The sequence below is a fragment of the Cnephaeus nilssonii genome (assembly GCF_951640355.1).
Source record: "Cnephaeus nilssonii genome assembly, chromosome: 9".
NCBI lineage: Eukaryota > Metazoa > Chordata > Mammalia > Chiroptera > Vespertilionidae > Cnephaeus > Cnephaeus nilssonii.
In genome coordinates this window covers 73156970-73170066 of record NC_137080.1, presented here as the reverse complement: position 1 = coordinate 73170066, position 13097 = coordinate 73156970, and the positions used below count along the sequence as shown (strand labels likewise).

Genomic DNA, 13097 nt, shown 5'->3' with positions numbered 1-13097 from the left:
GGGAGAGAGAGAAACATGAGTGATGAGAGAGAATCATAAATTGGCTGCCTCCCACCTCCTCCCTCCCCCCCCTTACTGGGGATGGAGCCTGCAACCCTAGCTGTGTGCCTGACTGGGAATTGAACCTTGACTTCCTGGTTCATAGGTTGAAGCTCAACCATTGAGCCACACTGGACAGGCAGATGTCTTACAACTTTTGCTATTACAAACAAACCTGTGATAAATATTTTTCATAAAACTTCTTACAGATTAAATTATGTCCTCAGGATAAATCCTTGCAATGACAACAACTGAATTAAAGGATATGAGAATTTTTGGCCTCTAGCCCTATAACACTTTCTTTCCAGGAGTATTACCAAAGAACTCTTCCTACCTGCAATCCATTAAAGTAAATGTTCCACTGACCTTTTACCAGCACATTAGGAGAAACTTAAATACAAGTTTTGCCCAGACATTTAAATGTTTTTGATATTTACATATAGCTCTTGCGGAACACCACAGGCGGGTTTCTCATTCTCAATTAGCCTCTAAATTTCTCAAACCGACTAGGTAGAAAAGCAACTGAAGTCACTAAAACACTTGGAGGAAATGTAGAAAATAGCAAATATTATGCAATAATTATTACAAGCATAGGTAAGTTTGGTCAGATGGTAGGTTTGTATAGATACAGAAAAAAAAACAGGAATCTAAGATATAAAAGACTTTTCCAACTTGAATTCTTTTCAAAACCTTTGACAATTGTTGATGTGTAAAAAAAGGTTTTTGTAAGGTGCTATGTGAGAAAAAATTAAAAACAATAGTTGAACATAAGTGGACTATTTTATTGACTGCTTTTTGAATGTGAACATTGTAAAAAGGTCAACTATTTTATTTTACAAAGGTAATAATTGAGAAAAAAAAATATAGTTTAATCCTCACCCAAGGATATTTTTCCATTGCTTTTAGAGTGGAAGGGAGGAGGGGAGAGAGAGAAAAACATCTATGTGAGAGAGACACATGGATTGGTTGCCTCCCACAGGCGCCTGCAACCCAGGTACATGACCTTGTCCAGGAATCCAACTGGGCGACCCTTACTTAGGTTCTTGGGCCTGAGCTTTAACCAAACCGGCCAGGGCATGAACACCTTTTAAAAGTACATTTTAAAGTCGTGGCCTGGGGCTTAGTGATGAGGTTAGCTAGGTCTCAGCTTCCTGTCCTATTGGGCCCTGGGCTCTCCAGCTTTGCCCGTTTTCTTCAAGCTAAGCTGGAGACTGGAGCGCTAGTCCTCAATATTCTCCCCAGGTTGTATTACATGCTGGGGAGCCCTTGAGTGATGTTCAATACACCAGATTCCTCTCCCGATCTCAGGCTTCCGCTAAAGCTCCACGTTCCTGGCCTTTTGCAAAAAAGAAAAACTCAGAAATTAGTCCCCATCACCATCTTGAAGTGACCTTCACTTCCACAGCCATACAAAACCCAACTCGAACCCTCCTTCACATCTCTATTCAATGGAACCAAGCCCACCCACCGCTCCGTGGAACTGCTGTGACGTCACCGCGGAGAAACGCATGCGCTGTGCCTTGAGGCCCTTTTCCGCTCGCTTCCAGCGAAGCTCCTGGTCCTCGGGTGCGATGAGAGAACTACAGTTCCCAGCGTCCTGTGCGGTGCGGCGGAAGGAAGGTCGGGACTGTGGTAAAGAGGCTCCGGAGGATAGCGGGCCCGAGCTGGCCGCTCCTCCTTCCGAAGCGGTTTTGCACCTCTTGCTGCCCGCGGCGTCGGCGTCGTCGGCGCTCACGCAGGGGCGGGTCACGGCGACGCCAAGCGGGGCTGGGCGGGAAGGGAGGTCGTGGCGGTGTCGGCGGCAGGGACAGCAGCCACAGCGGCGGCCACAGGGACAGCAGCAGCGGTGGTGCTGTCAGTGAGGCCGTCGGAGAAATGGGAGACCACGGGCCGGAGGTGAGTGGGGGCGGGGGGGGGGGACCGCGAAGGGTTTTGTGTTTTGTTGGCTGAGGCCTGGTGCTCGGCCGCAGCCGCGGGGCGATGCCCTCGGCGTCTCGGCCGAGCCGGCGTTCGGGATCTTGCAGGTCTGAGCTGGAACCAGCAGCAACAATGGCCGCCCCGGCCCCGGGCCGGGCCCCGAGCTCCTTGTTGTTGCTGCTCCGCCGACGGGCCTGCTCCTCAGCAGGGAGCCTGCCTCCCTCGTTCGTGAGCCCGATGGGGCATCAGGAGGGGCCCGTAGCTGCTTTTCGCCGTCTGGTCCCTACAACTCCCCGTTTGCAGAGGCATAATCCGACTCCATGGAGTTCTGTTCTGAGTCGGGTTTGCGTGGAATTGTGTCCTCTTAAGTTTCTTTGGAAGCTCTTCCTTTTTCGTTCCTTTTGGGGAAATCTCTTCCTGCACGTCCATGGCTGTATAGATAAGCGTGTTTTGGCTTATTTTTGTAGATAATAGAATCTGTCCCTCCAGCTGGGCCTGGGGCACCCGAGTCCACAACGGATGAAAATGAAGATGACATTCAGTTTGTGAGTGTAAGTAGCAACATTTCGGGGTTTTCAGAGTCAAAGATTGCGTGGTAAGCGGTTATGTGACTACACCTCACCTGTTCATTCATCACCCAACAAATAAGTGTGCATGTCTGATGGGTACTAGACAGTGTGGAGCAGAGGGTTAGGGAATTGAGCAACCACAGTGGCCATCACAAAGACTGTTGGCCAGGGGACATGTTGTCCCCTTCATCACTCTTCTCCTGCCTTCATGTAGGGCCATTTTATACTCTGGCTAGGCAAAGTTCTGGTCTCTTAAGACTGGATTGAAATGGGTCAGGAGGATCTTCCAAGAGGAGGCGCACAGGTGAGGGAGAAGGGACAGCTAATGATGAGGAAGGATGTGGAAAACAAGGAGGGGTGTAAGAACTCAAAACCTGAGCTTCATAACATGGAGGCAGCCAGCTTGAAGGTGTCACAAATCTCTGAGGTCATGATATTACAGCACAGTACAGTTGATGTTCATAATGCAGATACCTGCATCACCAGGAACTTACTGTATTTTCTGAGTTTATTCCCTTTGAGACAGTCTTCAAGCATTAGTAGTAATACGTGTACATTCCTGGGCCTCACTCTGGACCTATTGAGTCAGAATTTGAAGGTGGGGGTCTAGGAATCTTCATTATGGAAAAATGCAAGGATAGACAAATCTCGGAACCACACTTTAAAAGCATTGGTTTAGGGCAGTGGTCGGCAAACTCATTAGTCAACAGAGCCAAATATCAACAGTACAACGATTGAAATTTCTTTTGAGAGCCAAATTTTTTAAACTTAAACTTCTTCTAACGCCACTTCTTCAAAATAGACTCATCCAGGCCGTGGTATTTTGTGGAAGAGCCACACTCAAGGGGCCAAAGAGCCGCATGTGGCTCGTGAGCCGCAGTTTGCCGACCACGGGTTTAGGGGAAAAGTGGGTCTGGTGTATTTTGGGATGATTTTCACCCAAAACGGTTAATGTATGACAAGGGCTCTGCTTAGAGAATTACCTCTACTCTAAAGTACCCTTTGAATACTGTAGTTGAGGTTTGTTATTAAAGGTGTATAATTTTTCTTTAACAGAGTATATGACATGTATTTGTGTTTGTTTGGGACAACTTTGTAAAGCTGGTTATTAAACAATATTCTATAGTATCACAACATTAGGGCCATTGTGAGGGTCCATTGTTGTATTGGGTTTTAATGGGTTTATGTAGGAGTCTTTCACAAGAGCATTTGTGGCTTTTTCTCCAGTGCTAGCATATATGGTACTCTTTTTCATTTTAAACTTTTAGTTTCATTTTAAACTAAACTCGTGACAGGTTAGAAGAATTGTATCCTGCCCCCAGACACTATGACTGAAGTATGCTTGGAAACAAAATTCCCTGGCTCTTTAGGACAAATATTTCAGGTTCTTCCTGAGTATTGATATATTTGTGAATGGAGAGTACTTATCTTGATATTTTGTGCAAATATAATAAAGAATGACACACAATTCTTTATGAACTACAGGCTTACTTTGAAAGTCACAGATGGAATCTATTAAAATAAGATTTCCAAAATATTTTTTGTGGTACTCTGGGATGAAGAATTGTATTGTAGCTTGTGACTAATATAAGCTTGTATTCAGTTGAAGTTTAACTCAAGTTTTATTTTAAATGTAGAGAATCTGTTATATCTTTAATCAGAATAAAAAATATACAATCAGTTTTGTGTATCCAGCTTGACACAACTTATATTTATTCCTGTTTTCAACTATAGCTTCAAAGGTTTGATAGTTCTAAATGGACAGATGAATTATATGTATCAAGTACAATTATAATATACTAGTGGCCCGGTGCACGAAATTTGTGCACAGGAGGGGGGGGTGTCCCTCAGCCTGGCCTGCACCCTCTCCAATCTGGGACCCCTCGAAGAATGTCCTACTTCCGGTTTACAGGGATCAGGCCTAAACCGGCAGTCGGATATCCTTCTCGCAATCTGGGATTGCTGGCTCCTAACCGCTCACCTGCCTGCCTGCCTGCCTGATTGTCCCTAACCACTCTGCCTGCTGGCCTGCTCGCCCCCAACTGCCCCCTGCCACCAGCCTGCTCTCTCCCAAATGCCCCCCCCCGCCAGCCTGATCACCCCCAACTGCCCCCTGTGCCAGTGTTCTCGCCCCCAACTGCCCCCCTGCTGGCCTGCTCACTCTAAACTGCCCCTCCTGTTGTCCTGATCACCTCCAACTGACCCCCACTGACGGCCTGCTCGCCCCCAATTGGCCCCCCTGCTGGTCTGCTTACCCCCAATGGCCCCGCCCCCCACCAGCCTGATCACTCACAACTGCCATCCCATCCTGGCCTGATCACCCACAACTGCCCTCCCCTCTTGGCCTCTAACCACCTCTACCTCGGCCCTGCCACCATGGCTTTGTCCAGAAGAACGTCTGGAAGGTCTCCTGGAAGGTCTCCCAGTTTAATTAGCATATTACCCTTTTATTAGTATATATAAAGGCCTGCTGCATCGGTGGGGGCTGGCTGGTTTGCCCTGAAGGGTGTCCTGGTTCATGGTGGGGGTTCCCTTGGGGCATGGGGCGGCTTGGGCGAGAGGCCTGTGGTGGTTTGGAGGCCGGCCACACCTCCATGGGGTGAGGGTCCCTGCTAGGGGGGCATGGCCAGCCTGGGTAAGGGACTGAGGGCTGTTTTCAGGCTGGCCACAGCCCCTTCAGGTTTGGGGTCCACGCTAGGGTGCCTGGCCAGCCTGGGTGAGAGGCTGATAGCTCCCAGCCCCTCCTTTTTTTTTTTTTTTTTTTTTTTTAGTGCCTCCTTGAGTGGAGGCCAGGGCCAGCTGGAAGCAGGTATCTGGGATTTATTTATCTTCTATAATTGAAACTTTGTAGCCTTGAGCAGAGGCCAGGGTCGGCCAGGGTGGGCGGGAAGCTTGGCTTCCTCCATCGCTGGGGGCAACCCAAGCCTCCTGCTTGCTCCAGCTCCATGGCCGCCGCCATCTTTGTTGGGTTAATTTGCATACTTGCCCTGATTGGCTGGTGGGCGTAGTAGAGGTATGATCAATTTGCATGTTTCTCTTTTATTAGTATAGACTAGAGGCCCATTGCAGGAAGATTCCTGCAATAGGGCTTCCTGCATCGGTCTCCGCCGCCCCGCCTGCTTCCCTCCCCTTTCTCCTGCCCCCGCCTGCTTCCCTCCCTTCTCCGCCACCCCGCTTGCTTGCTTCTCCGCAGCTTCGCTTCCTTCTGCAGCGCTTGGCTTCTTTCTACACTGTCTTCAGTCCTCGCTCTGCGCCTGGATATGCAAATTAACCTCCATCTTGGTTGTGTTGATTTGCATACTCGCTCATGATTGGCTGTTGGGCGGGGCTGGTGGACATAGCGGAGGTACGGTCAATTTGCATGTTTCTCTTTTATTAGATAGGACTAGTAGAAACCTATTCAACATTCCCTCTGCCTTTGTAGTGATAACCCTAAATGACAATGATACCTGAATTCTATTTTAAAATGCATTTAGAGACAGACTCTTCTACTTCTTTCTGTGACCCAATCTTATCCTCTAGGTAATGCTTATCCAATTAAATAATAAACAGTTCCCTGGTTAACTTAAGATTAATTCAGATACAGAAAAGAGCATTATGATGTCATTTCTTGATTTATTCTGGTTTGGATTTCTTAGTTTGCTATTAATTAATTTAATTTTCTAATCTTTGATCCACATGATGGCACATCATTCTTTCTGTGGTTTGCAAAAATAGAATCTGAAACTAAACAGCATGCTGAAGGAAAGGAAAAATATAGATGTAGAGGTCCAAAATGACCCCTTTCATTTATATTTTATTGAAATTAACATTGAACTCAATTCATAAGTGTACTGTTTGACTTCTGCAAAGCCAGTACACCTGTGTAAACAGTGCTCAAATCAAGAAACAGAATGTTACCCTAACAAAAACTTTTCATTTAGGTCTTTTTTCTCTCATTTTCTGTTTAGTTTAGTAACATGACTCTCTTTTCAGCCATCTTTATGTCTTTCTTTGAAACTGGATATTTTAATTTACTCACAGAAAACTGTTTAGCCTAGAAGCCCATGACATGCTTTTTCACAGTGCTACTCTAGGTACAAAGGTATAAAAACTGCTGAGGCAACCTATCATAAACTTGAGAACAGCACATCAGCCTTGGCCAGTTTTGCTCCATGGTTAGAGCATCAGCCCTGGCTCTGAATGGTCACGGGGTTCAATTTTCGGTCAAGGACTCGTACCTCCATTGCCGGTTTGATCTCCAGCCCCAGTTGAGGCATGTTGTGCGGGAGGCAACCAATCAACTTCAGTGTTTCTCCCTCTCTCCCTCCCTTCTCTGTTTCCCTCACTTCCCCCTCTATCCCTTCCACTCTCTAAAAATCGATGGAAAAAATATCCTTAGGTAAGGATTAAAAAAAAAAGGATAGCACATGAGATTTGTGTTTCAGCCAAGATTATTGGCTTAATGTGGAATCGTTGAACCTGTGGAAATAGTGAAAGAAACTGAGGTATAATTTCATAAATAACTTGAGCACATAGTTCAAGTGATATTTCACCAGCAGTAGAATGGGTCATAGGCCAAAAAAAAATAGGATATCTTTTGTCTGGGTGTCTTAAGGGTTATAATTAGCTTAATAAAAATAATGTTGGAGCTCATAATATGCAAAGTCATGAATTAAGTACCTTGGAGCTACACCTATTAATTGGAAATACATTTTACCCAAAAATATCAGTATTTTAGTGTGGGACATGAAATAGGAGATGAGAACTATGTAAATAATCCTAGTAGAAAGTTCTTTTATAAAAAATACATGGTGCTATCACCAGAAATAAAAGTCCTTCAGTTTATTACTTTGCCATATGTAGTATTTGTATGTGTTTAAAAGGTTCTTTTGAGAAGAAATAAGGAAAGTCATCAGAATTAGAAAAGCAGTATTTTGTGTAGTTGTGGAAGATAAGATTTTTTGTTTTTTTGCAAGTGGGAGAGGAAAGGATGGGCTAGATAGTATAGATCTCGAATTGTGGACTATATTTGAACTTAAAGTAGGCAATTGGGAACCATTTGAAATTTTTGAACTCGGCAGGACTGAAGAAGTAAACTATGCCCCTAACTTACCTATATGGAAAAAAACCCCAAATGAATTAGAGTTTTAGATTAGATTTTTGCATATGTGGTTAAATCCATATTTGTTTTAGACTGAGGTAAGCTTTTTTTTGTGTGTATATCTTAGTGTATTAACAACACTTTCCAGTTAGTCGGCAATTGGTGTTTTGGATTTGTGTGAGAATCAATTTTCTAATAACAGAAATTAAACCTTTCTTTATTTAAAAAAAATTTGTTTTTAAACTTAGATTATTAATTCAACTGTGTTCCTAATCTGTTTTGCTTGTACCTGTGCTTCTGCTCCTAAATTGTGTGGCCTTGGAAGTAGAATCCTGTGATTCGGTCTTGGTACAGAGGAGATGAGAATGATGGTTTACTAGTTGATGGTATGGAGCATATTCAGATAAAATACCTTGTAAATGGAGGACCACATGCATGTATACTTGTTAAGGATATAAGCAGTCATTATAAATATTAGAAATTATTTTCTCTTGGTCTTTGTGCTTTAAACATTACTTCTTTGGGGGAGTTAATTTATTTTTTGGTCAGTGTTATGAGTTATTCAGAGTTGGGGATAATAGCAGGTAGTCCTTTTTCTCTTATTGAAAAGTATCTTATCTCAGAAATTTAGGTAATAAGCATGGATTTAAAAATATTATGTATCGACCTAGCCAGTTTGGCTCAGTGGATAGAGGGTCAGCCTTCGGACTGAAGGGTTCCAGGTTCGATTCTGGTCAAGGGCACATGGCCCGGGTTGCGGGGGGCGGTGCAGGAGACAGCTGATCAATGATTCTCTCTCATCATTGATATTTCTATCTCTCTCTCCCTCTCCCTTCCTCTCTGAAATCAATAAAATTATATATTAAAAAATAAAACACCACTATTAAAAAAATAATGTATATTTTGAACTACTTCAGAGTTGCATTGGGCACACAGCCAATTATGTGTTTAGAGAACCAGGTGTATACCTCACTTAGTTTTCTCATTTGTTAAATTGGATAATAGTAATTCAGTATCTCACCTTGTCAAGTAATTGTGAGGACTCAATAAAATCATGTGCATGAAAAGTTTAGCACAATCCCTATACAGGGCAGGATGACAAATGTTACTGATTAGTAGAAAAATAAATGGGGTACTAAAATGTTTTGATTCCCTTATTATGGTGAAAGTTTTTCTATATCCACTGTGGAAATTAGAGTATTTGTTTATAAAGTAATCTTTTCCTTTGGGGTACTTCTCTTTTCTTATTTTTCCACTCAGCCTCTCTGTCTCTTTGGAGGTCTCGGACACTTGTTGTCTTTCTACCATTCTATCACTTACAAATCCATAATTTTTTGTTGAGTAATGAATAGGTATCCTAAATGATTCCTGCTTTTTCTCACTTCTGGATTACCTATCCTGATTTCTTTTTATTCTTCTTAATTAATGTGAGTTATATGAAGTTGCCATTGCTTAGTTGTGCATATCAGTCCAATGATTCACTCCAGTAGTAAATTTCTGGTAGTTTTCTCTTGTCTGTTTTCATTTCTGCCTCCTATTTCTTGACTTATATTTTAATCCTGGCTCTGAATGGTCACGGGTTCAGAGATGAGAATGATGGTTTTTTGTGACCATTTTAAATTATTCTGTTTTTTCTGCCCATTCTACTTTTTGCTTTGTGCCTGTTACTTTCTTTCATCTCCCTTATTTCTTTACCTACTATCTGTTTGTGGAAATTCTGTCCCTACCTCAGTTTTTCTGGTAACCTGAGGACTTTCTTGGCGTGCTATTTCTGTGGGCATGTAATAAAATTTTTTTAATGCCAATTTCTTGAATAGTGCAAACTCAGATAATTATATGAACAGTAGAAGCTATTTTTATCTCCTTTACTTCCTTCTTAGATTAATTGTATGATTTTGATGATCTTTATACCAGTGGTAGGTTTTAGTCTTAAAGTAGGTGATGTACCTCTGTTGACAATACATTGGAGAATTCTGTCCCTCTTTTCCTCCTTTTTAAACTTACATTTTTATAGCTTAGCAGAAATCCCTATTACTTTGTTACATGATACCTGCCCAAAAGCTTTGCTCTCTGGATCACTACCTACCTGCAAGAATAGTAATTTTCTGCTTGCAGAGAAGTTGTAGCCCAGGGAGAGAAACAAGCTATCTTTTAGATTGGATGCTTCTTTCAGGAAGAGGATCTTTAACTAGATCTTAGCTTCTGTCTCCAGACTCTAGAATCTTTTTCTGTTAGTTTTTCCATCGAATTAATCTCTTTGGCTTGCCAACAGTCAGCTTTCTCTATCCTAAGAAATCTTTCCTTCAGCCATATTCTCCTATGTTCCTTCCTCTTGTTATCAACATACTAGATTTTTTTTTTAAATTTAAATTCTTCATTGTTTAAAGTATTACATAAATCTTTTTTCCCCCATTGACCTCTCTCCGGCCACCCCCATCGCCCCCTAGATTTTTTTTTAAAGAATACTTTCTACTCATGTCCTTTACTGCCTTATTTTCTGCTTAATTTTTAGAGAATGGCTTCTGTGCTCACTACTTTCTTGACAGTTGCTCTCTCAAAATCTTGTTGCCAAATTCAGTGACTTTTTTTGGTGTTTTGGGTCACATTTAGCATTGATAACTTTTCATTGAGGTTCACTTTAGCTTCTTCGAATTTATGCATTCCTGATTCTTTTCCAATCTCTGATTACTCATATAGCTCTTTTTCCTGAATCCTAAAATTCTAGCATTTCCTCAAGAGCCTCCTTGAATTCTTCTTTGTCCTCTTTGCTTTTTTTCTTTGGTTACATCATAGTTTCAGTTTAAAGCTACAGTTAATAGGCTTTTAGGGGAGCCACTCCCCAATCTCTATTCTCAGTTATTTCATATGTCCAGATTACAGGCCTGCATTTCCAGTTCTCTGCCAAATACCTCTGTGTACCATTGGCATATCACATCATTACGTGCAAAAGAATATCAGCATTGTGTTTCTGTATTCCAAATCTATATCAGTGGCATTAGTATCCTTCTAGTTAAACCCAAGCTTGAAACCTTAGGGGACCACTTTTTTACTTCTAGTTGTTGTTGGGATTTTGTTTGCCAATCTTTGTGCTCCCCACCCTCCTCTCTCCATTATACCCATATATTCTCTTCTATATGCACCACCACAATATTCTTGCTGTCACCACTACTTTAATTCTGCATTTTTATGTGTCTGGACTGGTTACTTATTCTGCCTTTCCCACTCTTCATACTTCTTTATGTGATTTATCTTAAAGCACAAGTCTCATATGTTACTCCCATGTTAGTTTTTATTCTCTTTTGCCTATAGAATAAAATCAAGGCTTTTAAGCCTAGCATTCAAGGACTGGTTCATGATAGAGTCAGTATAGATGGAAAGAAAGGATGGAGAAGAATTAGGTTTAATGTTTGACTCTATAAACGTGGGAGATGAAGCTGAGCTTTTGGTCAAAGAATTCCATGATTTTGAGTGTGGATATCTAACAAACCATTGATACCCATCACATTTGAAAAGTACTGGCTCATAATATCTGTGTCCTTATAGCCTGTTTCTGTATTAATTGACATAGTCCCAATACTCTTACCAGGGTTTAGGCTCCTCTTCCTAGGCCTCGCCATCATTTCTTTTTCTCGTCGTCATTTCTTTTTTAAAAAATATATATTTTATTGATTTTTCACAGAGAGGAAGGGAGAGGGATGAGAGTTAGAAACATCAATGAGAGAGAAACATCAATCAGCTGCCTCCTGCACACCCCCTACTGGGGATGTGCCCGCAACCAACGTACATGCCCTTGACCAGAATCGAACCTGGGACCCTTGAGTCCTCAGGCCGAAGCTCTATCCACTGAGCCAAACCAGTTAGGGCTAGTCGTCATTTCTTATTCATGTACACACTCTGAATACTTTTCTCTGCATTCTGATTATTTTCTGCCAGCCATAAGGAATTCAGAGGAATTCTTGCCAATCCCAACAAACATTGTTTAAAATGCTAGTTTAGTTTGAATAACTCTTTATGACTTGTTAATTTGCTCAATTCTTTCCTAGGAAGGACCATTAAGACCTGTTCTTGAATATATTGATCTGGTCAGCAGTGATGATGAAGAGCCTGGCACCTCTCATAGTGATGTAAGTACATTATATTTGATTTGTATTTCTTTACTTCTGTCATTTACTAGGCATTCTCTAAAGAGAGTTATCAGATCAATGATGGTTGTGTTTTTTGCTTTAGAGGATGGCCCATTTCTGTTAGGATGGGCCATATAGGTAGTCCAAGGAGTCCTTTGCCCAGAATATCTTCTACTTTTAGTTTTGTTTCTTCACTTTCACTGAGGGTGTGAAAGGATGACACGACACAGGAAAGTTCTAAGCCTTGGTGATGATATCTGATAAAAGGGAAATGGAATAAAAACTGCAAGCTTTTTGGCTCCTTATGTCCTTCTCCTTTCCTATTTCTCTTCAGGTGCCCTATAAAACTGGATCCTTTTCATCCAGAACCATGTAGACACAGAAAATTTGTTTTATCTTGGAAGAAAGGATATGTGAAGATCCTTTAGAAAATGGCATGTAGGAAGGGTTATAGGTGATATATTTACTTTAGACATCATATCTTTTAACCTCTTCTATCCCCCATATTTGGAGTTTTCTCTCTTACTTGTGATTTTTTTGGTTGTGGGTTTAACCCTTTAATACTTTCATTACTTTGAGAGCCAAAGTAGCTGAGCCCCCCTTTGTAGCGCTCTTGTCCTACATTTGTTGTAGCCCAAATTGCTATTAATGGGCTATTTTCTTGGTGGATTACAGAACTCCTTGGTCTTGTTCAAGGTGGCCAGAAGCTTCTGCTCTGTAATAAAAGAGGATTGAGACTTGGACTTGGAATAAAAATATCTAGGTTTTAGTCTCAGCTTTGCTCCTGATTAATTCTATGATTTTGGATAAATTAAGTAGCTTTTTAAACTTAGTTTCTTTATCAAATAAAAATAGTACCTACCTCACAGGGTTGTTGTGAGGATGAAATGAGGTAACAAAAATATATTTGAGCTCTTTGAAAACTACAAACCATAAAGTAGGACTATGCAACTGGAAAGTTTTGTTATTCGTGGAGAGTGAATGGGAGAATTTTTAAAGGGGCTTAAAAGTGATTCTACAATGAAGGACTTTTTAAAAAAAACTTTTTTTTTCCCTCAGTGGGACTTACCCTGAGTGTTCTCTGCAGTTATTAGCTCCTTCTTATTGTCTTAACTATATTGTATGGGATTTTTTTTTTTTAATTGTTATCACCAATGGTCTTATCACCTCTTATCCTAGCATGGGACCAAGCAGCTGGCTAGGATGGCACCACTTGAACTGGGCTTGTTTATATTCTCTTTTTTCAGGGACAGAGTGCCAGATTAATGCCAGTAGTTGGTATTGGGTCTTTGGGAAAGTGAAGCTTGTGGAATTGATTCTTGTGATCCCTTGCTGACCAATAGTGGATTGCATCATTCATTATTT

General features: G+C 41.7%; 1 protein-coding gene across 2 annotated transcripts in view; it reads left to right on the top strand.

Annotated features, from left to right (window-relative positions):
* Positions 1–1665: 1665 nt before the first annotated feature.
* The window catches only part of ZNF451 (zinc finger protein 451), a 96525-nt gene continuing 85093 nt past the window's right edge, over positions 1666–13097 (top strand). Inside the window, exons 1-3 of one of the 2 annotated variants that reach the window (XM_079780763.1) lie at positions 1666–1935; positions 2424–2507; positions 11652–11732. In XM_079780763.1, coding sequence (XP_079636889.1) covers positions 1915–1935; positions 2424–2507; positions 11652–11732 — 186 coding nt within the window. In that variant the 5' untranslated portion in view covers positions 1666–1914. The remainder of the gene's footprint in view (positions 1936–2423; positions 2508–11651; positions 11733–13097) is intronic. The other variant, XM_079780762.1, reaches the window with a different exon arrangement.